General features: G+C 37.6%; 1 protein-coding gene and 1 non-coding gene across 5 annotated transcripts in view; one reads left to right on the top strand and one right to left on the bottom strand.

The window, feature by feature from the left end:
• The window catches only part of PHKA1 (phosphorylase kinase regulatory subunit alpha 1), a 159,843-nt gene extending 135,340 nt beyond the window's left edge, over window positions 1-24,503 (top strand). For 2 of the 4 annotated variants that reach the window (XM_042974364.1, XM_042974362.1), the window contains 12 exons: window positions 730-886; window positions 4,489-4,568; window positions 5,842-5,920; window positions 6,055-6,184; window positions 11,295-11,396; window positions 12,301-12,416; window positions 12,554-12,592; window positions 14,360-14,410; window positions 17,431-17,595; window positions 20,200-20,253; window positions 22,369-22,569; window positions 23,988-24,503. In XM_042974364.1, the coding sequence (XP_042830298.1) occupies window positions 730-886; window positions 4,489-4,568; window positions 5,842-5,920; window positions 6,055-6,184; window positions 11,295-11,396; window positions 12,301-12,416; window positions 12,554-12,592; window positions 14,360-14,410; window positions 17,431-17,595; window positions 20,200-20,253; window positions 22,369-22,569; window positions 23,988-24,161 (1,348 nt within the window). In that variant the 3' untranslated portion in view covers window positions 24,162-24,503. The remainder of the gene's footprint in view (window positions 1-729; window positions 887-4,488; window positions 4,569-5,841; window positions 5,921-6,054; window positions 6,185-11,294; window positions 11,397-12,300; window positions 12,417-12,553; window positions 12,593-14,359; window positions 14,411-17,430; window positions 17,596-20,199; window positions 20,254-22,368; window positions 22,570-23,987) is intronic. The other 2 variants (XM_042974365.1, XM_042974363.1) reach the window with 1 other exon arrangement.
• On the bottom strand, window positions 10,266-10,372 carry LOC122235669. Its single transcript, XR_006213695.1, has one exon. It is a non-coding gene; the product is annotated as a U6 spliceosomal RNA (small nuclear RNA).
• Window positions 24,504-25,905: the final 1,402 nt, after the last annotated feature.

The following is a 25,905-nucleotide window of genomic DNA, read 5'->3' as shown; positions in this document are numbered from 1 at the left end:
GGTGGGTTTTGCAATAAGAATTTCGTTGTTTCTATGTATATAACAGTATTTCTTTTATGGCTTCTTGTGTATGGGTTATAGTTAAAAAGTCCTCTTGCCCCCAAAGTTATAAACCAGTTCTCCCATATTTTTTCTAGTACCTTTACATTGAAATCTGATATATTTAGAAATCTGATTTACAGTGTAAGGCATGAATACAACTTCTTTTTCATATGGTTACTTCATTGTCTTAATATTGTTTAATAAATAATCTACCTTTATTGTATATCAAATTCCCAGTTTCATAGAACATTATATAGATTTTATGGTACTTCACAGTTGACTCGTGTTATAGTAATCTTTACAACAATAATGTATATGTATCCTTTCAAAATAAGCACACATCTTTTTTATCTCTTCATTAGCTCCCTAAGTGTAGCATACTTTCTGAACTTTCAATAGTTAAATTAAACCTTTGACTTCATTTTCAGCTATGTTGAAGCCTGTGAAGAGGGTAAAAGAATGCATTTTGTCAAAGCACAGCTAGAAACTAAGACTTATTATTGTCTAGGTATTTGTGTTTCAGGGCTGATCACTAATCATAGGTTTACAAGGATTCTTGGTAAATAATATTTAGTAGTTCCTAATGAGACAGAACTTACAAAAACAGACACATCTGTTGTAACACTGAAACAAATGATTGTTGCCAGCAGCTTTACTTATAATTAATGTAGGTCTCTAACATTCCAGAGGACCTGACTGGGACACTGGATTATATGATGAAGGGAGTGCGACAGTCCGAGAGCTGCTTACTGAACTGTATGGCAAAGTTGGAGAAATTCGTCACTGGGGCCTGATCCGATACATCTCTGGAATCCTAAGAAAGAAGGTGGAAGCACTCGATGAGGTACTATAAATTATTGAATTTATACCAAATCTAAATGGAGGTGCTTTGTTTTAAGCATTTCAAAAAAAGTAAATTTATTCTTTAATTTATTTATTTAAATTCAAGTTAGTTAACATATAGTGTAGTATTGGTTTCAGAAGTAGAACCCAGTGATTCATCACTTACATATGACACCAGTGCTCACCCCAAAAAGTGCCCTCCTCAGTTCCCATCACACATTTAGTCCATCCCCTCACCCACCTCCCCTCAAGCAACCCTCAGTTTGTTCTCTGTATTTAAGAGTCTCTTATGGTCTGGCTCCCCCTTATTATCCTATTTTGCCTTCCCTTCCCCTGTGTTCATCTTTTTGTTTCTTAAATTCCACATATAAGTGAAATCATATGATATTTGTCTTTCTGACTGACTTATTTCACTTAGCATAATACATCCTACTTCCATCCATATTGTTGCCAACGTCAAGATTTCATTCTTTTTGATCACCAAGTAGTATTCCATTATGTATATATACCACATGCTCTTAATCCATTCATCAGTAGATGAACATTTGGGCTCTTTCCATAATTTGGCTATTGTTGACAGCACAGCTATAAACATTGGGTGTATGTGCCCCTTCAAATCAGCATTTTTGCATCCTTTGGATAAATGCTAGTAGTGCAATTGCTCTGTCATAGGGTAGTTCTATGTATAATTTTTTGAGGAACCTCCATACTGTTCTTCAGGGTGGCTGTACCAGTTTGCATTCCCACCAGGAATGCAAAGCATTCCCGTTGCCTTGCATCCTCGCCAACATCTGTTGTGTCCTGAGTTATTAATTTCACCCACCCTGACAGGTGTGAGGTGGTATCTCATTGTGGTTTTGATTTGTATTTCCCCGAAGGTGAGTGATATTGAGCATCTTTCCATGTGTCTGTTAGCCATCTGGATGTCTTGTTTTGAGAAGTGTCCATTCATGTCTTCTGCCCATTTCTTTATGGGATTATTTGTTTTTTCGGTATTGAGTTTGATAAGTTTTTTATAGATTTTAGATACTAACCCTTTATCAGATATGTCATTTTCAAATATCTTCTCCCATTCTGATGGTGCCTTTTGGTTTTGTTGATTGTTTCCTTCACTGTGCAGACGCTTTTTATCATGGTGAGGTCCCAATAGTTCATGTTTGCTTTTGTTTCCCTTGCCTCCAGAGACATGTCTAATAAAAAGTTGCTGCAGCCAAGGTCAAAGAGGTTGCTACCTGTTTTCTTCTGTAGGATTTTCATGGTTTCCTGTCTCATATTTAGGTCTTTAATCTATTTTGATTTTTTTTAATTTTTTTTAATTTTATTTTTTATTTGTTAAAATTTACATCCAAATTATTTAGCATATAGTGAAACAATGATTTCAGGAGTAGATTCCTTAATGACCCTTACCCTTTTAGCCCATCCCCCCTCCCACAATCCCTCCAGCAACCCTCAGTTTGTTCTCCATATTTATGAGTCTCTTCTGTTTTGTCCCCCTCCCTGTTTTTATATTATTTTTGTTTCCCTTCCCTTATGTTCATCTGTTTTGTCTCTTAAAGTCCTCATATGAGTAAAGTCATATGATTTTTGTCTTTCTCTATCTGACTAATTTCACTTAGCACAGTACCCTCCAGTTCCATCCACATAGTTGCAAATGGCAAGATTTCATTCTTTTTGATTGCAGAGTAATAATCCATTGTATATATACACCACATTTTCTTTATCCATTCATCTATCGATGGACATTTGGGCTCTTTCCATACTTTGGCTATTGTTGATAGTGCTGCTATAAACATGGGGGTGCATGTGTCCCTTTGAAATAGCACACCTGTATCCCATGGATAAATGCCTAGTAGTACAATTGCTGGGTCATAGGGTAGTTCTATTTTTAGTTTTTTGAGGGACCTCCATACTGTTTTCCAGAGTGGCTGCACCAACTTGCATTCCCACCAACAATGCAAAAGAGATCCTCTTTCTCCGCATTCTCACCACCATCTGTTGTTGCTTGAGTTGTTAATGTTAGCCATTCTGACAGGTGTAAGGTGGTATCTCATTTTGGTTTTGATTTGTATTTCCCTGATGATGAGTGATGGTGAGCATTTTTTCATGTGTCAATTGGCCATCTTGATGTCTTCTTTGGAGAAGTGTCTATTCATGTCTTTTGCCCATTTCTTCACTGGATTATTTGTGTTTTGGGTGTTGAGTTTGATAAGTTCTTTATAGATTTTGGATACTAACCCTTTATCTGATATGTCATTTGCAAATATGTTCTCCCATTCTGTCGGTTGCCTTTTAGTTTTGCTGATTGTTTCCTTCGCTGTGCAGAAGCTTTTTATTTTGATGAGGTCCCAGTAGTTCATTTTTGCTTTTGTTTCCCTTGCCTCCGGAGACCTGTTGAGTAAGAAGTTGCTGCGGGCAAGATCAAAGAGGTTTTTGCCTGCTTTCTCCTCGAGGATTTTGATGGCTTCCTATCTTACATTGAGATCTTTCATCCATTTTGAGTTTATTTTTGTGTATGGTTGTAAGAAAGTGGTCCAGGTTAATTCTTCTACATGTCACGATCCAGTTCTCCTGGAAATGTTTGCTGAAGAGACTTTTTTCCATTGGATACTCTTTCTTGCTTCATTGAATATTAATTGGCCATATATTTTTAGGTCCATTACCAGGTTCTCTATTCTGTTCCATTGATCTATGTGTCTGTTTTTGTGCCAGTACCACACTGTCTTGATGATTACAGCTTTGTAATACAGCTTGAAGTCCAGAATTGTGATGCATCCAGATTTGGTTTTCTTTTTCAACATTTCTTTGGCTATTCAGGGTCTTTAATGGTCCCATACAAATTTTAGGATTGATTGTTCTAGCTCTGTGAAGAATGCTGGTGTTATTTTGATAGGGATTGCATTGAATGTGTAGATTGCTTTGGGTAGTATCGACATTTTAACAATATTTGTTCTTCCAATCCATAAGCATGGAATGTTTTTCCATTTCTTTGTGTCTTCTAATATTCTTTTCAGAAGCTTTCTATAGCTTTCAGTGCACAGATCTTTTACCTCTTTAGTTAGGTTTATTGCTAGGTATCTTATGGTAGGTGCAGTTGTAAGTGGGATCGATTCCTTGATTTCTCTTTCTGCTGCTTCATTATTGGTATATAGAAATGCAACCAATTTCTGTACATTGATTTTATATCTTGTTACTTTGTTAAATGGAGGTCCTTTTTTTTAATTGGTTTCCATAATGGATTTTTAAGGCAACCGCAGCATCTTAATCATTTGAGATGTTGTCTTCCTCACATAAAGTTCCTGATACTCAATTAGCTTTTCGCTTGTGAATGTCAAATATAAGATGTTATAAACTATAAGAATTCTACATCTTAAGAATGAATTTACAGTAGACTAAAAATTCCTACCTCTTAGGAGATAAAAATCCTTCATTGTTTCTTCCTAAAAAAATCTCTCTTTTGCTATTTTCATGGGATTTCCTGAGAAAGAGGGTTTGGCGTATCAATAAATTAAGAGGGAACAAAGGTTTGTAGGCTGAAAAAAGTAATTGTCTTGGAAATCTGGCATGTTATGGGAGGGATAATGCTGTTATGCCATCTCTTCTTAGGCCTGCACAGACCTTCTCTCCCACCAGAAACATTTGACAGTGGGACTCCCTCCAGAACCTCGAGAGAAGACCATCTCTGCGTGAGTATGGTTTTTGGTTGGGTTTGCTCAAGCTTCTCTGAGCCTTTAAGGAGCTGTGTGGACTGACTACAATTCTCTTGCCCTAATCTATCAGTTGATAATAATGTCCTACATGTGTGGGCTTCTTTCAGAGACACTTGGCATGAGAATGTTGATAATGACAGAACATGAGTAAATGAAAGAGAAAATTCACAGGAAGTAGTACTCAAATGTAATTTGCTTTTTAGGGTTTTTTGTTGGTAGTGGTGGTGGTGGTGATGGTTTTTGTTTTTGTGCTTGTTTTTTACTTATTGTCTTTCCCAAACCTCACATTGGAAAACAGTCTGAAATAGGACAGGCAACTACAATGAGCACCCACAAAAAATCAGCTGTACTCTAGACTTTCTTCCAGGCCTCTCTCTTTGGCATGTAGATAGCTATTTTCTCCCTATATCTCTTCACATTTCTTCCCTCTATGTATATTTTTGTGTCCAAATTTCCCAAATTTTCATATAAGGATACTAGTGATACTGGATGAAGGCCCACCCAATGACCTCACTCTAACTTAATTACCTCTGGAAAGACCTCATCTCCAAATAAGGTCACACTCTGAGGTACTAGGGGTTAGGATTTCAACATATGAACTTTGACAGGACACAATTCAACCCATAATACCTTACTCTCAGCAAACAGAGGGTTTTTTTAATCATAAATCTGATCAATTTTTGACTACTGTGACAATCCAAAAGAAGATGGCATGGTCCATATCCCATTCCCCCAGAGTACTTAAATATCAACAGAAGAGTCAGAATTGTGGGAAGAGGTATGCATACGTGTGTGTGTGTGTGTGTGTGTGTGTGTGTGTGTGTGTAAACTGATGAAACTAGAAAATAAGTATAACTAAGGTGTGATCATAAAGTAATGAAATGGTTTCCAAAAGGTACAGCTTAAATTTAGTTCATTACTTTCTAGCCATAATAGTTACTTGTCATATGTTAAGAATTAACCCTGAAATACTGATCTGGAAGGACCTCATCGGGTAAATTTTACATAAAATTTTGAAGGAGAAGGGCAATCCAGGTTTAAAGAGGAGAGAGGAGAGCTTTCCTGAGTTGATATAGGCCAAAGTGGTTTGGGGTGGCAATGAACTTTGAACACTAAATGAACCAGATGCTACCAGTAATGAGACATTAAAGAGGTGACTTGGACTTGGGAGGAGCTTTTTTATTTTCTCCATGTATTTAAGCTTAAATAGTCACAGAGTTTTCTCTTTCTTCACTGTCTTCTCCCTCAGACCTCTGCCCTATGAAGTGCTCACTCAGCTGATAGATGAAGCCAGTGAAGGGGACATGAGCATTTCCATTCTTACACAGGTGAGCAGAATTATGAAGTTTAGTATGGTGATTGATATTTTTGTTTTCAATTGATTTGGCAGTTTCTGAAGACTACAAAATAGGCCTTGTGAGACCTGGGCCATAATTTTTGTCTATATTCATTCCATGCATAGGAAATAATGGTGTATCTAGCCATGTATATGCGAACTCAGCCTGGCCTCTTTGCCGAAATGTTTCGACTTCGAATTGGTCTAATCATACAAGTTATGGCAACAGAACTGGCCCATTCCCTTCGATGCTCAGGTATTTGTTTTAGTAACTATTTTTGACAGAATTCACTTTTTTCGGTTTATTTTGAGAGAGAGAGAGAGACAGAGAGAGAGAGGCAGAGGCAGAATTCACTCTTGATGTAGGTCTACTGGGGCACCTGGGTGGCTCAGTTGGTTGGGCGACTGACTTCGGCTCAGGTCATGATCTTGCAGTTTGTGAGTTCAAGCCCCACATCGGGCTCTGTGCTGACAGCTCAGAGCCTGGAGCCTGCTTCGGATTCTGTGTCTCCCCCTCTCTCTGCCCCTCCCCTGCTCATGCTCTGTGTGTGTGTCTCTCTCTCAATAATAAATAAACATTTAAAAAAATTTTTTAATGTCAGTCTATTGAGTTTTGGATCAAGAGGGAAAGAAAGCTAAAACATTTTATCGGTAGCTCAGAAGCTGCATATAGCAATCTTGTTCCCATGTTAGTCAATCTGTATTTATATAAATCAAGAGACTGATAATTATGACAAACTTATGTATTAGTTCTGCAATTTCAAAATTCCACCTCTTGGGGGCTCTGCACTCCAAATTACATTCCTTCTAACTCCTAGAGTGAGCCTAAGTGTGCTTCGAATTTGAGCATGACAGACTGGTTTTGATTCTGACTCAGGCAGTGCAACTTCTCGAACCAGACTGAGTCACCACATCAGTTTGATCATAATGTTAGTATTCTGTCTAGTCAACAACAGGATTGAATAAAGGAAAGCTGTATTTCTATGAAAATTTTCTGACAGGAGTCTCTTTGAAATTAACTATAGCTGTATTTGGCAAAATAACAGTTTTAGTTAGAAGAAAACCTGGGGCCTGTAGAAGCTGTAGCACAGAATTGTATACAGTGTGAGAGAGGGAAAGGGACCCACATGGCATGACTATTTTTCCATTGATATTTGTTTGATTTCTAAGAATGATAAAATAATAGAGATAGGGACTGCATACAAAAATGAAAATAGAGTTGTAAAACTCAATGTTAGCCATTGTTTCTGTTACATTTCCCCAAAAGGCTTTTAATTGAGCTATTAATAAATAGCTAAATTTTTTTGCATGAGCCTAACCTAAATTACATAAGATAATTATATTAAAATAACCCTTTAAAGGAAAATAATGATTATTTTATACCTACCATATGCCAGACTGTGTGCTTTTTGCTTTATATTTATATACATTATCTCATTTGATCCTTACAACAACCCTCTGCAAAAGGTATTTCTGTTCCACTTTTACCAATAAGTCATCTGAATTTCAGAGAGGTTAAATAACTTGCCTAAAGTTACACATCTAGTAAATAGTACAGTTTGAGTCCAAGTCTTTCTGATTCCATATGATTTCCAATTTAGCACACTGTTATGGATTATATGTATTACATTATACACATACATATATCCTCTAGCCATGTATCAAGGGATATTTTATTAAGGTCTAATTATTTAATAATAAACCTCAAGAAGGGAAAAATCCTCAAACATTCTTCATTTTTCTTTGCCTCTTACGTATTTTTTTTCCTATGGCTTCATCAAAACCATGGCTCTTTATTTCTTACAAGGATAAAGTCAAGATCCCTGGGTGTGATATTCAAGACCCCCAACAGTCTGACCCCTACCTCCTACTTCAACAGTATTTCCCAATAATTTTATCAGTCACCATCCTTGGAGATTGATGTCTTGTCTGATTTCCAAAGCATTTATTGTCTGTACCTCTCATTTGGCACTTAATATAGTCATGTTTATTGTTGTTTATTTTGTTTACGTATGTGATCTCTCCCAAATAGTTGCTTAGCTTCTCAAGGTCAAGTGCCATGTCCTACCTGTTTGTTACTAACATTGTGTAAAGTCATGACCGACATGTAGTAAGGTCTCACTAACTGTCTGATTTTTTATCTTTTTCAAGTTTTTCTTTAAATTCCAGTTAGTTAACATGTAATGTCATATTAGTTTCAGGTGTACAAGCTAGTGATTCAACACTTCTATACAACACCAGGTGCTCTTCACTACAAGTGCCCTCCTTAATGGCCATCATCCATTTAACCCATTCCCCCCACCCATCTCCCCTCCAGCAACCTCAGTTTGTTCTCTATAGTTAAGAGTCTGTTTTCTGGTTTTCCTCTCTTGCTTCCCCTGTGTTCATCTGTTTTTTTTCTTAAGTTCCACATATGAGTGAAATCATATTGTATTTGTCTTTCTCTGACTGACTTATTTCACCTAGCATAATACACTCCAGCTCCATCCATGTCATTGCAAATGGCAAGATTCAAAGATTTCATTCTTTTCTTTGTCTGAGTAATATTCCATTGTATATATACGTCACATCTTTATCCATTCATCAGTCGGTGGACATTTGGGCTTTTTCCATAATTTGACTATTGTTGATAATGCTGCTGAAAACAATGGGGTGCATGTGCCCCTTCCAATCAGCATTTTTGTAGCCTTTAATTTTTTTTATATTTATTTATTTTTGAGACAGAAACAGAGCACGAGTTGGGGTAGGAGCAGAGCGAGAGGGAGACACAGAATCTGAAGCAGGTTCCAGGCTCCACGCTGTCAGCACAGAGCCTGATGTGGGGCTCAAACCCACAAACCGTGAGATCATGACCTGAGCCAAAGTCAGATGCTTAACCGACTGAGCCACCCAGGCACCCCTGTATCCTTTAGATAAATACCTAATAGCACAATTTCTGAATCGTAGGGAATTCTTTTTTTTTTTTTTAATGTTTATTTAGTTTTGGGAGACAGAGAGACAGAATGGGGGAGGGGCAGAGAGAGAGAGGGAGACACAGAATCTGAAGCAGGATCCAGGCTCTGAGCTGTCAGCACAGAGCCCGATGTGGGGCTTGAACCCACAAAGCGTGGGATCATGACCTGGGTTGAAGTTGGACGCTCAACCGACTGAGCCACCCAGATCCTGCAGGGAATTCTACTTTTAACTTTTTGAGGGACCTCCATACTGTTTTCCACAGTGGCTGCACCAGTTTGCATTCCCACCAAAAGTGTTAGAGGGTTCCCCTTTATCTGCATCCTCACCAACACCTGTTGTTTCCTGTGTTGTTAATTTTAACTATTCTGACTGATGTGAGGCAATATCTCATTGTAGTTTTGATTTGTATTTGTCTGATGAGGAGTGATATTGAGCCTCTTTTCATGTGTCTGTTAGCCATCTATCTGTATGTCTTCTTTGGAAAAATCTCCATTCATGTTTTCTGCCCATTTCTTAACTGGATTATTTGTTTTTTGGGTGATGAGTTTACAACTTCTTATATTTTGGATACTAACCCTTTATCAGATATGTTATTTGCAAATATCTTCTCCCATTCCATCGGTTGCCTTTTAGGTTTGTTGATTGTTTCTTTGCTGTGCAGAACATTTTCATTTGGATATAATCTCAATAGTTCATTTTTGCTTTTGTTTCCCTTGCCTCAGGAGACACAGCTAGAAGGAAGTTGCTACAGCCAGTTTCAAAGAGACTACTGCCTATACTATCTTGTAGGATTTTTATGGTTTCAGGTCTCACACTTAGGTCTTTCATCCATTTTGAATTTATTTTTGTGTCTGGTATAAGAAAGTGGTTCAGCTTCATTCTTCTGCATGTCGCTGTCCAATATTCCTAACACCATCTGTTGAAGACACTTATCTTATTCCCATTGAATATTCTTTCCTGCTTTGTCGAAGATTAGTTGACCATATAGTTGAAGGTTCATTTCTGGGTTTTCTATTCCATTCCATTGATCTATGTGCCTGTTTTTATGCCAGTATCATACTGTCTTGATTACTTCAGCTTTGTGATATACCTTGGCCCCTAGAATTGTAATGCTTTCCTTTTCTTTTTCACGATTGCTTTGGCTGTTTGGAGTCCTTGTGGCTCCATACAAATTTTAGGATTGTTTGTTCTAGATCTGTGAAAAATGCTGGTGGTATTTTGATAAGGATTGCATTGAATGTGTAGATTGCCTTGGGTAGTATAGACATTTTGACAATATTTGTTCTTCCAATCCATGAGTATGGAATGTCTTTCCATTTCTTTGTGTGCTCTTCAATTTATTTCATAAGTGTCTTATAGTTTTCAAAGTGCAATTCTTTTACCAAAATGTGGAACGCTTCACAAATTTGCATGTCATCCTTGCACGGGAGCCATACTAATCTTCTCTGTATTGTTCCAATTTTAGTATATGTGCTGTCAAAGTGAGCACTAACTGATATTGATAAAGTCCAGTCTTCTCATTATTCTTCATGATTTCATGGATTCATATCTATTCTCTTTTTAGTCTCTAGATTTCCAGACTGAGAAGTGTTTATTGTTTTAGTCCCTCTGTATGTATACATCCATTGCTTTTCTCTGACTAGCTTTCAGTTCCATATTTCTCTTTACATTCTTCCCACCTTCAAATAAAGATTCTACTAAGTTCCCTAATGGTGTGGAAGGAGGATGAAGAAGAAATCAAGAATCTGATTAGCCCATAAACTGGATAATCAGTCTTTAAATTATTAAGAATCTATTGCAGGGGCGCCTGTGTGGCTCAGTCAGTTAAGCTTCTGACTTCAGTTCAAGTCATGATCTCGCATCTGTGAGTTCAAACCCCATGTTGGTCTGTATGCTAACAGCTTGGAGCCTGGAGCCTGCTTCAGATTCTCTCTCTCTCTCTCTCTCTCTCTCTCTCTCTCTCTCCCTCTCCCTGCCCCACCCCACCTTCATGCTTGCGCTCGCTCGCGCTCTCTCTCTCTCTCAAAATAAATAAATAAATTTAAAAAAAAAAAGAATCTATTGCAGTATGCAGGGTGCCTGGGTGGCTCAATCAGTCAAGCATCTGACTCCTGATTTCACCTCAGGTCAGGATCTCATGGTCCTGAGATCAAGCCCCTCATTGAGCTCCACACTGAGCTTGGAGCCTACTTAAAATTAAGATTCTCTTTCTCTCTCCCCCTACTCTAAAAAAGAAATCTATTGCACTATGAATACCCGGACAGTGTGGTGCTAAGAATTTATTTGTAATTCTATTTTTCCAATCAATCAAATAACTCAGAAATTCTAAGAAAGAAAGGAAATAGAGAACAAAATAGGGTGGGTATGTCAGGCAAATTGTGGTCCTCTGTACTAACATTTCTGATAACTAGCTGAGGAAGCCACAGACGGCCTGATGAATCTCAGTCCTTCAGCCATGAAGAATCTCCTGCATCACATTCTCAGTGGCAAGGAGTTCGGAGTGGAACGAAGTGGTAAGATTGAATAACCGCATTTCCATTTTAGAGTGTTAGTTTGGTCTCGTTTGACTTTAAAATGTTTTTCTTTTATCAGAGGAAACTTTCCCCCAACTAAATAGAACCCCAGTATATGAAACAGTTAAAAGCAAAGCTGTCTTCTGGAACAAGATTTGGAAACTACTGTATATGTCTCTTTTTTTCTCCTTAAATGATAAATCAACTAAGTGGATTGCCATCATCTTTTGTTTTTGCACTGTTCTATCGATTCCTTTACATTATCCTGAATTTCTACTTTAGGAAAACTGACAACCCGTATCATTTGAAACTTTCTTGTATTCCATTTGGCAATAATTTAATAGCATTTGCAGTGGTGTGTCTGGGTGTATCAGATATATCAGATATATCCTTTCACCTGTGAATTCACATACATCTTAAGGTCTATTGCAAATTAATCCTCCACTTGGCACTTGGTGGTTTGGCAGTGGTGTTTGGTGCCAAGTACCTAAAACAGAGCAAATGAAAAAGGTTATCTTTCCTGCTCCACTTTTAGGCTTAGGATAAATAAACATGTAATTTCAGTTGGATGGGTCCTAGGCCTTTGAATGGTAAAAGAAAGTCATAAAGCACTGCTTCTCAAGCCTTACTGTGCATAAGGATCATGTGGGGAACTTGCAAAAGTACAGACTGATTCAGTAGGCTTGAAGTTGTACCCAAGATTCTACTAACAAGCTCCTAGGTGACGCTGATGCTGCTGGTGTATGGACCACACTTTGAATAGCAAGGTTATATAGTGGGTTATTTTCATTATTATTATTAACATAAAAGGAGGACATATATCTAAGTCTTCTAAGCATGGTGGACAAAATTATTTGAACCTGATTATCCTCTCTCTTTCTGTTTAATCTGTCATGCTATGTAGTTCGTCCCACTGATTCAAATGTCAGCCCTGCTATTTCCATCCATGAGATTGGTGCTGTCGGGGCAACCAAAACAGAACGAACTGGGATAATGCAGTTAAAAAGTGAGATAAAGCAGGTAAGACATCTTGGGATATCTCAGGAGATTAGCTGGGATATTGTCATGTTAAAGAACATTCTTTTGGAATTGATCTTTGTTGGGATTGTGTATTTTGTTTCATATCCTGTGTTTAATTGGAGCCATTTATTTTTCAGGCGGAATTTCGTAGACTATCTATCTCAACTGAGAGTCAGGTGAAACAACTAGGGATCCTTTAACATAATTTAACCTGCCTTTAGTTCTATATAACATGCATGAGCTCATGGCCTTTTTACAAGTAAGATAACAAACCACAGAGTAGCTTGATTCTCCTTTGTAGCATTCATTTTATAGATAGCTTTCCTTTTCTGGACCAAACTGTTTTGCTAATTTTAGGAGGAAAGTAATTTGTTTCTGTTAGCAAGAAATTGAAACCCTGAGTTCCTCTTATTAGAATTAACATGTAATTTTGGAATTAATTTTCTCTATGCAACTAGACTCCATTTCCTTACGTTTAAGAACAGGTACTAGAGAGAACACCAGATTGGATGAGGGCCTTTTTAAAAATCTAGTTTCTTGGGGCTCCTGGGTGGCTCAGTCACTTGAGCGTCCAACTCTTGGTTTCTGCTCAGGTCAAGGGATCAAGCCCCATGTCAGGCTCCATGCTCAGCATGGAGCCTGCTTAAGATTCTCTCTCTCCCCCTCTGCCCCTCTCTCCTGCTCACTCTCTTTCTCTCCCTCTCTCCCTAAAATTTAAAAAAAAAAATCTAGTTTCAGGTATTTCCCCCAAATTAGATTTTTATCATTGTCATGAGAGAGGTATACAAAAGGTGTTGTGGATACATAGAGGTAAAACATTGAAATCATTCGGGGAGCTGATGGGAATTATCAGACATCATACTGTAGCCTCTTACTCATTTTCCTTGCAGCTGAGAATAGATGAATTATTATGCTCTACAAAGAAATACTTAACACAAACTTCCATAGCTTTATTCAAAACTCTGGGAAATCATGTGATTTTCAGAGTCTCCAAATTGAGAAGGTACTGATTTGGTCTCCCCTAGTAGCACTTTTTATGAAAATCTTAAAACTACTCCTCCTGACTTATGGTAGCTTGCAGTACTAAAGCACATCCAGAAGAGGAGAGACAAAATGGAAATTTTTTGTTGGAGGTTTTATGGGAGTCAGAACCATTTAGGACAAGAATGAGCCAATGCTTGAAGTTTAATTTGAAGGAAACTTTTCAGATTCATATTATGCAAGGGTAAGAACTGAATGGACTAATAGGAAACTGTTAACTACTACAGGTTTTTTCACAGATAATTTGGATAACCTGAACATTTTCCTATCTGAAAGGTGAAAGAACTATGTTTCATACTGAGGAGTTAAACTGATGTTGTTGGTAAACAGTCCTTGTTTTGGCTGAGAGTGATTGGCTAAATATTTTTTTATAGTTGTTTATAGGCACACAGTATTACTTACAAGTTCATTATATATTTAGAACTTGAAGCCCGTGTTCCCAGCTAGATTAGTATGATATTAAGGACTTGACCTATCCAGCTATATCATTTAATTCCTTTTTACACATCCACTACCTATAGGAATTCAAGAAAGGCAAAATCATTAGGACTATAATGTCAAGGATTGAGAGACCTAAATTTTCATTACTTTCTAATTTCTAATTATTGATTTCCATCCTTACTTGCCTGTCTGGTATTTTGTATTGTTCTAAACCCTTTTCTCTACCACTCACCAATGCCCTTTTTTCTGATCATGGGAAAAAATATTTTTAAAGGCAGTTTTTCTTTACCTTTTACCATAGCTTCTGGAGTAAGGCTATTTCATCAGCTTTTTAAATAATAACATGCTGGCTAGTTACTTGAATAGTCTGTAATTTTACTCTACTAATATGTTTTTAAACACAAATAATGTTTGCCTTGCCTCATCTCTTCTAAAATCTTATCTTCTAATTTTTTTTATAGTCCAATGGTGGTCATCCCTTGGGTATAGATTTGACATCACCATCTTTTCTGGTAACTGCTGTTATATACCATTCACAAGTACTTTGAATATGCTGTTATATAAGTCATGACATATACTGACTGAAAAGAAAACCAAAATGAATCAAGAACTAAAATAACTATAAATCAACTTCATGTATGGGGGTAAAATCTTTCCATTCGTTTTCCTACAAGGGGTATCAAAGGGGGTTCAGCTCTAGCCTCTTTTCCATTTCAGAGAAAACAAAATTCAATTTAATAAGTACTTAAGTGTCTGTTTATGCATTTATTCTTTCAACTAATATAATTAATTGCATGTATACTAGGTGCCAGGCACTGTACTAGATGGTATCAGCATCCCCTGGGAGCTTCTTAGAAATGTAAAATCTTGGTCCCCACCCTAGGCCTACTGAATCAGAGAGGCTTGGGTAAGGCCCAGCAATCTGTGTTTTAATAAGCTTTCCAGGTGATTCTGATGTACTTTTAAGTTTGAAAGCCACTGGATTGGCTGTTATTCTGATTAGTAATGTACTTAGTAAATATTTATTGAGTGCCAATTTTGTACCAGGCACTGGAAATACAATAAACAACAGAACGGATATGGTCCTTGCCATCATGAAGTTTACATTTTAGGAAGACTGATTTCCGATTAGATTTCCTTGGTTTAAACCAATGTAATGGCCTCTGACTTCAGATTTCTTAAACTGAAGACATTAAGGCAACTCCAACTTTTTTGTTGTTTGTTTGTTGTTTGTTGTTTTTTGTTTTTTTGTTTTTTAAGGTTGTATTAGCTATCATGGGTCCCTTTAATTTCCATGTGAGTGTTAGGATAAACTTGTCAATTTCTGCAAAGAACCTAGTTAGGATTATGATGAAGACTATAGATAAATTTCAATCTGTAGATAAATTTAAAGGGTATTGCCACCTTAACAATGTTAAGTCTTCTGATCGATGAACATGGGATTTCTTTCCATTTATTTAGGTTTTTAATTTCTTTCAAAATGTATGGTAGTTTTCAGAGTATATGTTTTATACTTCTTTTGTTAAATTTATTCCTAAGTATTTTATTCTTTCAGATGCTATTTTAAATGAAAGTTTTTTCTTAATTTCATTTGCAGATTGTTGATTGCTAGTGTTTAGAAATTACAAGTGATTTTTATATTGATCTTATATTGTACAATTTTTATATTGATCTTATATTGTACAAATTTTATATTGATCTTATATTGTACAAATTTACAATTCCTTATATATAAGATTATGTCATTTGCAGATGTAGTTTTACTTTTTCCTTTCACTCTGGATGTCTTTTATTTCTTTTCTTGCTTAATAGCACTGACTAGAACCTCTAGTGCAATGCTGATTAGAAGTAGCAAGAGTAAAAACATCTTTGTGTTATTCTAAACTATCCTCTAAACTTAAGAGGAAAAACATTCAGTCTTTGACCATTTGTTATGATGCCAGCTGTGGGGTTTTGTAGATGTACTTTATTAGATTGATGAAGTTCCCATCTGTCTCTAGTTTGTTGAGTGTCTTTATCATGAAGGAGTGTTAGATTTTATTGAATGCTTTTTCTGCATCTATTAGGATGATGTGGTGTTTATCCTTTATTCTCCTGATGTGGTGTATTACATTAATTGATGTCTAGATGTGAAACCTTGAATTTCTGTAGTAAATTCTATTTCATCATGGTGCATAATTCTTTTCTATGTTGCTGAATTTGGTTTGCTAGTATTTTGTTGATTTTTGTATCTATATTCAGAAGGGATATTGATCTGTAGTTTTCCTGTGATGTCTTTGATTTTGGAATAAGGGTAATACTGGCCTCAAAATGAGTTGGAAAGTTCCTTCTCTTTTTTGGGGAGAGTTTGTTAGGAACTGATAATTAATCTTTAAATGTTTGATAGAATTAACCAGTGAAGCCATCTGTGCCTGAGTTTTTCTTTGTGGGAAGTTTTATAATTACTAATTTGATCTCTATTATAGATCTATTCAGACTTTCTGTTTCTTCTTGAGTCAGGTTGGATAGTTTATGTCTTTCTAGGAATTTGTCCATTTCATCTAAGTTATGTAATTTGTTGACATATGGCTGCTGATGGTACATCCTTAGAGTCCTTTTTGTTTCTTTAAAGTCAGAGGTGATGTTCCCTCTTTCTGTCCTGATTTTAATACATTCAGTCTTAACTTTTTGAGGGGGAGCTAAAGATTTGTCAATTTAGTTTATATTTACTGTCAAAGAAACAAATTTTAGTTTCATTGCTTTTCTCTGTTGCTTTTCTATTCTCTATTTTATTTCTTTCTCCTGCACTGTTTATTATTTTCTTCCTTCTTGCTTTTGGCTTAGCTTGCTCTTGTTTTTTTCATTGTCTGAAGGTTTTTTTCATTGTTTGGCTATCAATTTGAGATATTTCTTCTTTTTTAATATGAGCATCTATGACATAAATTTCTCTTTAAAGCACTTTCAGCTGCGTCCCATAAGTTTTGGCATGTTGTATTTTCATTTTCCTTTATCTCAGAGTGTTTTCTAATTTTCCTTGTGATCTCTTTCTTAAACCACCAGTTATTTAGAGGCATATTGTTTAATTTCCACATATTTGTAAATTTCCTAAATTTCCTTCTGTTTTTTATTTCTAATTTAATTTCATTGTAGTCAGAGAACATGCTTTATCTGATTTCAATTCTTTTAATTTGATTGAGGCTTGTATTATAGGCCATGAAAGCAACAAACTAAGCCATAGACCAGCTGGAATTTTAACAGAGATAACCAAGGAAAGAGACAGCTAAGAAACTCCCAGGTCATCAGTATTTGTATGGCACTATTTAAGTATCACTAGAGTGCTTTCTAAAAGGATCTAGATTTACAAAGGTTTACATTGTTGCTAGCTACTCATAAGTCTACTAGCTTCACTGTAACCTCTTTATCTTGGGTGTTACACTTAATATGTGGTTTCTAATTCTACTGACAGTGTTTATTATTCACTATGCTATAATACTTTATCAGAAGAACAGAGATAACTTTTGATTTATGTTCTTTCCTCTCCTCTTCTCCCAAGTCACCTGGAACATCTGTGACTCCAAGTAGTGGGTCCTTTCCTAGAGGTCAACAGACATCTAAAGATAATCGTCAAGGTCAGTGGCAACGCCGAAGAAGGCTAGATGGAGCACTGAACAGAGTGCCAATTGGATTTTATCAAAAAGTATGGAAAGTTTTACAGAAGGTAAGCATAACACATTGTAGATGTATCTTTATTTTCCCACTTGATATCCTCAGTCTCCTTGGCTGAGATATGACTTGACTGTGACATCACTACAACTATATAAATGTCATATGCTCATATGGACAAAACCTAGAAGACCTAATCAAAGAAGTTGATTTATTATTTTGGTATTATTTATGATTTAGTCTCTTTCTATTATTGACACTAAGGTATTTTTTATAAATTAGATTTCAAAAATCATCACTTCTCTACTTTTGCTCATACTTGAACATTGTTGGACTTTGTGATACATTTGCTGCTTATAAAATCTGGTGATAAAGAGCCTGCTTTCTTTGTAGCTATTGTAGAGTGGAAATGTTATTTGTAGTAATGTGCTGACAATAGAGTAAAACTGCTGCGGTGTCTGAGGAGTTAGTGTAAGAAGCTGTTCTATTTTTTCTTGGATGAAAACTACTAAATAGATGCAAGATTATAATGATTTTAATGACCCAAAGCCTTTGTTGGTGTGACCAATTTTTGTTTTTCTTTCAAAGGCCTAGCTTGCCAAAGACATTTAAGAGGACATCACACCAGTATGATTGTGACAGATTTAGAGGGCCAGGAAGACCATGGTACTCATTCATAGGTCTCATTTATAGTCTCTTAGGTGGTACTTTCTGCTTCATTGCTCTTAGCAAGGACCTGAAGAAGATTTCATTCAGGGCTTCAAAACCTTAGTTATGTTTCTCCCCTTAGCACAATGATGTTCTTCCAGGGACCAAAACAGGTGATCTTTTGGAAAGGTAAAAGTTGTTTCCTCAGACTAGTAGCTCTGGCAATCTTCTTTTCAGAGAATATTATTAAAACTCTCCATCTAACTTCTCTAGCACCCTGGTCACAGACAGATATTTTATCTCTACAGCTATGCCTGGGTTATGGAAATTTGATTTCACAGACATGTAGTGGGTGCTGTTCTACCCCAGATACCATGGAATGTATCTGTTTTTATCATCAAGAAGTTTAATCCATAGTTATCTTCTTAAATTGCAGCTATAATGTAAAGCTGAAATGTATTATGATAAAGGTATAGAACCACAAGGTCTTGCAAATACAAGAACAGGAACATTTAAATATGACCAGGAAGATTGAGTATTTTATGGCAGAATCAAAACATGGACTTGGAATCCTAATATAAGAGGACAAACAAATGCCCTCTTTTTTAATTCCATTCCTTTTAGAATGAATGTAACATACTCATCACATTGGCACATATGTTTGCAGGCTGGTAATTCTCCGTACTAAGACTGTTATTTGGCATAGGAAACATGGGATGGAAGTGTCAGGTACCAGAGCCAGTAAACCTGCTGGATTGGAATCTTTGTCTGTGGCTTAATATATGTTGTTTTAATTTGTTTAACATCTAAAATGGCAAGTCCTTAATGCCCATTGCTTTTTAATAATTGAGTTGATTGTAAGAGAGAAGATAAAATATCATTCATTTATATTTTCTGAGCATCTGCTGTACGCTAGGCAGTGTCCTAAGTGCTCATGGTGATACAGCAAAGAACAAAATAGACAACAGTCTATCCTTATGGGAGCTTAGATTCTGCTATTCAATAAATAATAAACATAATAAGTAAATTATATAGAATTAAAAGAAGACAAGTATTGTAGTAAAAGTACAGCAGAGTGAGGGCATCAAGAGCACTGATGTTCAGGGGCGGGGGATGCTTAACTAGAAAATGTAGTAACTGCTGGGTGCCTGGGTGGCTCAGTCAGTTAAGCGTCCAACTGCAGCTGAGGTCATGATCTCACGGTTCGTTCGTGAGTTTGAGCCCCACGTCGGGCTCTGTGCTGACAGCCCAGAGCCTGGAGCTTGCTTCTGATTCTGTGTCTCCCTCTCTCTGCTCCTCCCCTGCTTATGCCCTGTCTCTCTCTGTCTCTCAAAAATAAATAAACATTAAAAAAAATTTAAAATGTAGTAACTATACAAGTCTGAAAAGTATGTATTTTGAGGGTTTTTATTCTTCAGCCTAAAAGTCTTTCTGAAAGCCTATTTGTGATGGGTCTGGGACCTAGCATGATATCTTTTCTGATAGTCTCTGAATCTTTGGGACTAGTCTATCCCAGAAGGTAGACCTTCTCTATCACTTCCACTCCTTTAAATTGAGGGTAAATCTTGCATCTACTGTAGCCCAGCCCTGCTTCTTGCCACATAATAATCATAAGCCCTTGGCAAGGACACTTGGGTTGCAGGGCCTTTCACTGGCCTGTGATTGTTCAGCATCTACCCCATGAAGCGCACTTAGAAATACTAAGTGTCGGGGTGCCTGGGTGGCTCAGTCGGTTAAGCGGCCGACTTCAGCTCGGGTCATGATCTCGCGGTCCGTGAGTTCGAGCCCCGTGTCGGGCTCTGTGCTGACAGCTCAGAGCCTGGAGCCTGTTTCGGATTCTGTGTCTCCCTCTCTCTGACCCTCCCCCGTTCATGCTCTGTCTCTCTCTGTCTCAAAAATAAATAAACGTTAAAAAATAAAAATAAAAAAAAAAAGAAATACTAAGTGTCTCCTTACAGGCTCCCATTTATCAGCATATCCTTGGTGACAACATGTTTTTGCTCTTTTGCAGTGTCATGGACTCTCTGTAGAAGGTTTTGTTCTTCCTTCTTCAACCACTAGAGAGGTGAGATTCTGTGTCTTTCACATTTATGTGATTGATGGTTTATGTCACTAAAGTATTTCAGTGATCATTTTTCAACATAACAGTTCTATGACTCTAGATCAACTAAACATGAAGTGCAGTTGAGGAAAGGAGAGAATATTTTTTAAAAACAGAATAGGAAAAGAAATAGAATGGGAACATTAGAGAGTAATTATGTATTACATTAATTATATAAGGACAGCCCCCTTTTGATGGTTAAGTTAGGCTGGTTTATGTGAGTATTGCCAGTTAGAGAGGGCAGACAAGATAGAAATCTAGAAATGGATGACCTCTCATGTCCCCATCCTTTTCATCCCCACCTTTCTCTTGTAGGATGCTTGTAGACTATTATATTATGAACTAGTGGTCCTCAGCTCTAACCATATGTCATAGCAACCTGAGCTCCCATCTCCAATTTAGTGAATTAAAATCTCCAGGGATGGAACCTGAGCATCTGTACTCTAAAAAAAAATCCTTGGGGCACCTGAGTGGCTCAGTCAGTTGAGCGTCCAACTCTTGATTTTGGTTCAGGTCATCATCAGGTTGTGGGATTGAGCCCTGCATCTGACTCCAACATGGAGAGATTCTCTCTCCTTCTCTGCCCTTCTCTCTCTCTCTCTCTCTCTCTCTCTCTCTCTCTCAAATAAACAAACAAGCAAACAATCCTTAGAATGAGTCTGATATATAACCATGGTTGGAAAATAATGCCATGAACCACAGACATGTATTATTGGGTGCTTTTATATTTCCCTTTTTGCCCAATCACATAGGTATTCTAAAGAAATAACTTTTATACAAAGCCAACAAAGGAACTAGAATTAGCAAATTAGGAATAGTAAGATTGGATGGTAGAGCATTCTCAAAAACACTGGAGTTGTTGTAGGCAATGGCTGGAGGGGCGAGTGCAGAAAGCTAATGCTATGCCTCAGAGCTTCACTCTTGCCTCTAGGCCTCTTCTCTAATAAAGAACACTGTGCCCTCTCTGTCCTTTCTCTGCTTTTAAGCAAGATTGAAATGTTAATATAATTAATAATAATACATGGTACCTTTAAGAATCTTCAGAGTACCTTTACACATTCTTTAATTTGATCTTTAAAACAGGTATGTGAGGAGCACCTGGGTGGCTCAGTCGGTTGAGCGTCTGACTTCAGCTCGGGTCATGATCTCGCAGTGGACGAGTTCAAGCCCATGTTGGGCTCTGTGCTGACAGCTCAGAGCCTGGAGCCTGCTTCTGATTCTGTGTCTCCCTCTCTCTCTGCCTCTCCCCCGCTCATGCTCTGTCTCTCTCTGTCTCAAAAATAAAGATAAACATTTTTTAAAAATTTTTAAAAAACAGGTATGTGAGACAGCTAAGGAAGGGATTGTAGTTTCCGATTGACAAATAAGGAAACAAATTTAGGGAAATGAATTGTTCAGGGTCCTAGAACTAGTAACTAACAAAGACAGGACTTGAACCCTGGTCTTTAGGGTCCAAATATATATATTTGGGTCCATTATATACAAGGTCCATTATATACTCAATACAATTTTGCCAAAAATTATTCCTCACTGCTCTTCACCCTAAAATAACTTTGTATTTCTTCATGCCCATTTTAATCTAACAGTATATAAATGTTTTACATAATTCTAGTCATCCTGTACATACAGTTTTAAGTTCTACTTAGATTTTTCCTGTATATACAGTCATCATATTTATTCTTTTAAATGACTCTATAAAAACCCATGAAGTTGCTGTACCATAATATGCCATTTATTTACATGACCATTCCCATGTTTAGATTACTTTTAGTTTTACATTTGTGACTAATGCTGTAAACACTCTTGCACATAGGGCTTTTTCCCTCACTTGAATTATTAACTTCGGATAAACTCTCAAAAATAGGATTGTGAGTTAGGGGGCATTGACACTTTTATCACTCTTGTTATGCAATGCTAGACTGCATTCCAAAAAGATCGGACCAATTTACTCACTCAGGTACTTTGAAGGAGACTGAGCTGCACTTTGGCTATAGTGCTTTTCCTGCCTTTCAGAATAGGTGATTGATAACTCCTGGATGACGGGCTCTTAGGAATTGATTTTCTTTTTCTCTATTACAGATGACTCCAGGCGAGATTAAATTCTCTGTTCATGTGGAATCTGTCCTGAACCGTGTACCTCAGCCAGAGTACCGCCAGCTTCTGGTTGAAGCTATCCTTGTCCTCACCATGATGGCAGATATTGAAATTCATAGTATTGGAAGCATCATTGCTGTGGAAAAGATAGTGCATATTGCTAATGACTTGTTCCTTCAAGAACAGGTAGGCAAGTGGCAAGCCTGTTGTTTTCTCAAAGGGGAATGTCTGACACTAACCTAACTGCATTCAGAGCTCTTAGTGAAGCCAAGGTCACTTTCTTGTGCCCTCTTCCTCATAGCTCTTTTCTGGGCCCCTCTGTAATGGCTCTGAGCTCTGTTTGCAGAAGTAGGCTGCGGGACGGCCTCTGTCTTTCACCAAGTGTTTTTGTGATTGTGTGAGATAGTAAAGTTGCCTGGAATTCAGGAGGCTTTTATGCTTTTCATCATATTTCAGTCTTCTTATCACATGGCTTTTTATAGCAATAAGGACTTAAGAAGAGACAACTGGATAGCATATCCTTTTTGGACTATTAAGGAAAAGAGAAGATTCAATTTTGGCTTGGTTTTGTTTTGTTTTTGCGTTAGCTACTTACCTATAGGAAAATATTAAAGTGAAACTTTTAATTCTACATTTAAAAACTTTTTCTTAATGTATCTTCTTCCAGGACATTAACCATGTTTACAAAATGCAGACTATTGAAAGCTTTCCAAATGTTTCCTAGATTAAGAGTAGAAACACTAAGGTGAAGTACATGCCCTGTCATCAATAGGAAAATCTCCAAAATATGTAATAGGTGTTTCATTCTATTACTAGGCACTGTGGAAAAATGCAAAAAAAAATCAGAAGTACCCAGGACAGTCCTAATTTTAAATATTCTGGATTGCTGTTAGTCTGTGTATCAGACAATATGATCCCTTTTAGGCGTAGACTCTAGCTTGGAAAGTGTACAGTCTATTTGAACTAAGTCTACTTAGAAAGAAATAATCATCAAAAGCAAGATAAAATAATATGTGCTGAAATCAGTAGTACTGGAAAGATTAGGACCCAAGTCCCTCTGGGGTGATTTGTAAGTATTAACATTTGACTCTTAACAGGTACAACTTGTTTAATTAACTGTTATATTTAACTTTCAAAATTCTGAACAATTAATATTTTAAAAGTAATGTCATCATGAGGGCACCTGGGTGGCTCAGTCGGTTCAGCTCAGGTCATGATCTCATGGTTTGTGGGTTTGAGTCTCGCACCGGGCTGTGCTGTCAGCTCAGAGCCTGGGGCCTGCTTTGGATCCTCTGCCCCCACTCTCTCTCTGCCTCTCTCTCTCCCTCTCTTTCTCTGTCTCTCTCTCTCTCAAAAATAAACATTAAAAATGTTTTAATTAAAAAAATAATGTCGTAGGATGTGGGTATCTAGGGAAAAATGTACATATAGAAACTCACATTCAACATTTTGTGCATAACCGATCCCTTCCTACCAAAACAGCCTAAGATTCAACTAGCTGGTGATGGGGAGGAGGCTCTGAGTAATCCCAATAAGGACTTTAACTAGTAGGATTAGTAATTTTTCCTTTCCCCTGTGTTCTCCTACCCTTAAAAACCAAACAGAAAACCCTCGGGGCAGATGATACCATGTTGGCCAAGGATCCTGCGTCTGGCATCTGTACTCTTCTGTATGACAGTGCGCCCAGTGGCAGGTTTGGCACCATGACCTACCTCTCCAAGGCAGCTGCCACCTACGTACAGGAGTTCCTGCCTCACAGCATCTGTGCCATGCAGTGAGGCCTCTGGGCCCTGGCTGCAGGGAGCCTTTTGACAGCTGGTTCCTGCCTCGGTTGATCATGCATGGGACTGAAATGTGTTGGCCTGATCACTCCTACCCTGCCCCTTTCCATCCCATCCCACCCAAGAAGAATGAACTTTTCTGATCCACTAACTGCTTTCGAAGTGAACCTCTGCCTGGAGGAATATGCCCGCCCAGGCACTCTGTAGTAGGCCTTAATTCTTTCATGGTTCATGGAAGTTTGCATGTGTTTTTATCCTCCAGATCTGTTACAAATTTAGTTTCCTAACTACTGTTTGCAGAGTACGTATTAATAATAACTTATGACTGAAGTTTGGAAATTTTTCTTATGTGTAGTTTCATTGTGTGAATGAGTGGTGGGTGCTTTGGGACATTGTTTCAAGTGGGGAAACCCTAAAGTGTTGGATTTTATACTGCCACAAATTGGAAATATCTATTCTAAGTGCCTTTTCTTGGGAAAGGAGAGTACCAGATCATGGTTTTCTTCATTACTCACATGTTGCCTCACACTGAGTGACAAACACCTTTCTGTATAGAATTACTGTCCCTGTTCTTGCCTTCTCTGTATCTGCATACATAATTTCTACTCTCCCTTTGGTGAAATATCAAAAAATGCAAGTGCAGTGTCTGTATTTAAGAATTTTGATATTAGCAATTGAAATCACCTTTTCTGAAGATTGCTGGTGCTCAGAGATGTATCTGTAGCAGAAAATGCAGAAAAACCCAGGAGCCAGGATCCCAGTTCCAAAAAGGAAGGGAAAAGAGATGCCTGCAATAGTGTCTTACACCTAGGGAACAGAGAGGGAATCAGAGGTAAGTTAGTACCCTGAAGAGAGCCTTGTGCACCAACTTTTGCCTCAGAAGAGTGGGCCAACACACAACATGCAGAATAATTGAAGTCTCTGTCTTTGGCAAACAGGAATCCAGCAGTCAAGTCTATAGCTGCCTTCACAAGCAGTCCTTCCTTGGTGATCCTTACCTGTCTGTCTCACTCGCCTACTGACTTTTTACAGCATCCAACCCCCCATCCACCACCAACTCCCTGTCCTCCCATCGGTTCTTAAACTCTTTCACTTACATCTTCACTCCCTGATTCTAGTGTTCATATCTATGTGTATTTTGATATCTGTTGGCATATATCTGTTTCTTATAAATAACTGCATTCGTGTGTGTGTCTAAACATACACGGGAATTTTTCTGAATGTAAGTAGTTTCAATGTGTCTGTATATCTAGCTGTATCTACATTTGGCAGCCTATGTAAATATGTGTTATATGGATGGTGGTGACCGTAGCCCCCAGGCTGACACACCAAGAGTAATGGAGGAATCCTTAAGTCCTTTTCCCTAGTCCCATGTTTAGGTAACCTCATTTGAAGAATGTTTCTCCTAACTTTCTTAATTGAGACTGCTGTAACAAAATACTGTAGACTGGGCGGCTTAAATAACAAACATTTATTTCTCACATTTCTGGAAGCTTAGAGGCCCAAGATTGGGGTTCCTGCAGACTCAGTGTCCAGGGAGGACCCTCTTCCTGGTTTGCAGATGGCCACCTTCTTGCTGTGTCTTCAGATGGCAGAGAAAAGGGGGACGGAGGGTACTCTAGACTCTTCATAAGGATACTAATTTTGTTATGGGAATTCTTCCGTTATGACTTCATCTAATCCTGATTACTTTCCAAAGGCCCCCACCTCCAAATCCCATCACCTTGGGGATTCAGGCTGA

This window comes from Panthera tigris, chromosome X (genome assembly GCF_018350195.1).
Source record: "Panthera tigris isolate Pti1 chromosome X, P.tigris_Pti1_mat1.1, whole genome shotgun sequence".
NCBI classification, from domain to species: domain Eukaryota; kingdom Metazoa; phylum Chordata; class Mammalia; order Carnivora; family Felidae; genus Panthera; species Panthera tigris.
The sequence above is the reverse complement of the archived record's forward strand: the minus strand, read 5'-3'. Positions and strand labels throughout refer to the sequence as shown.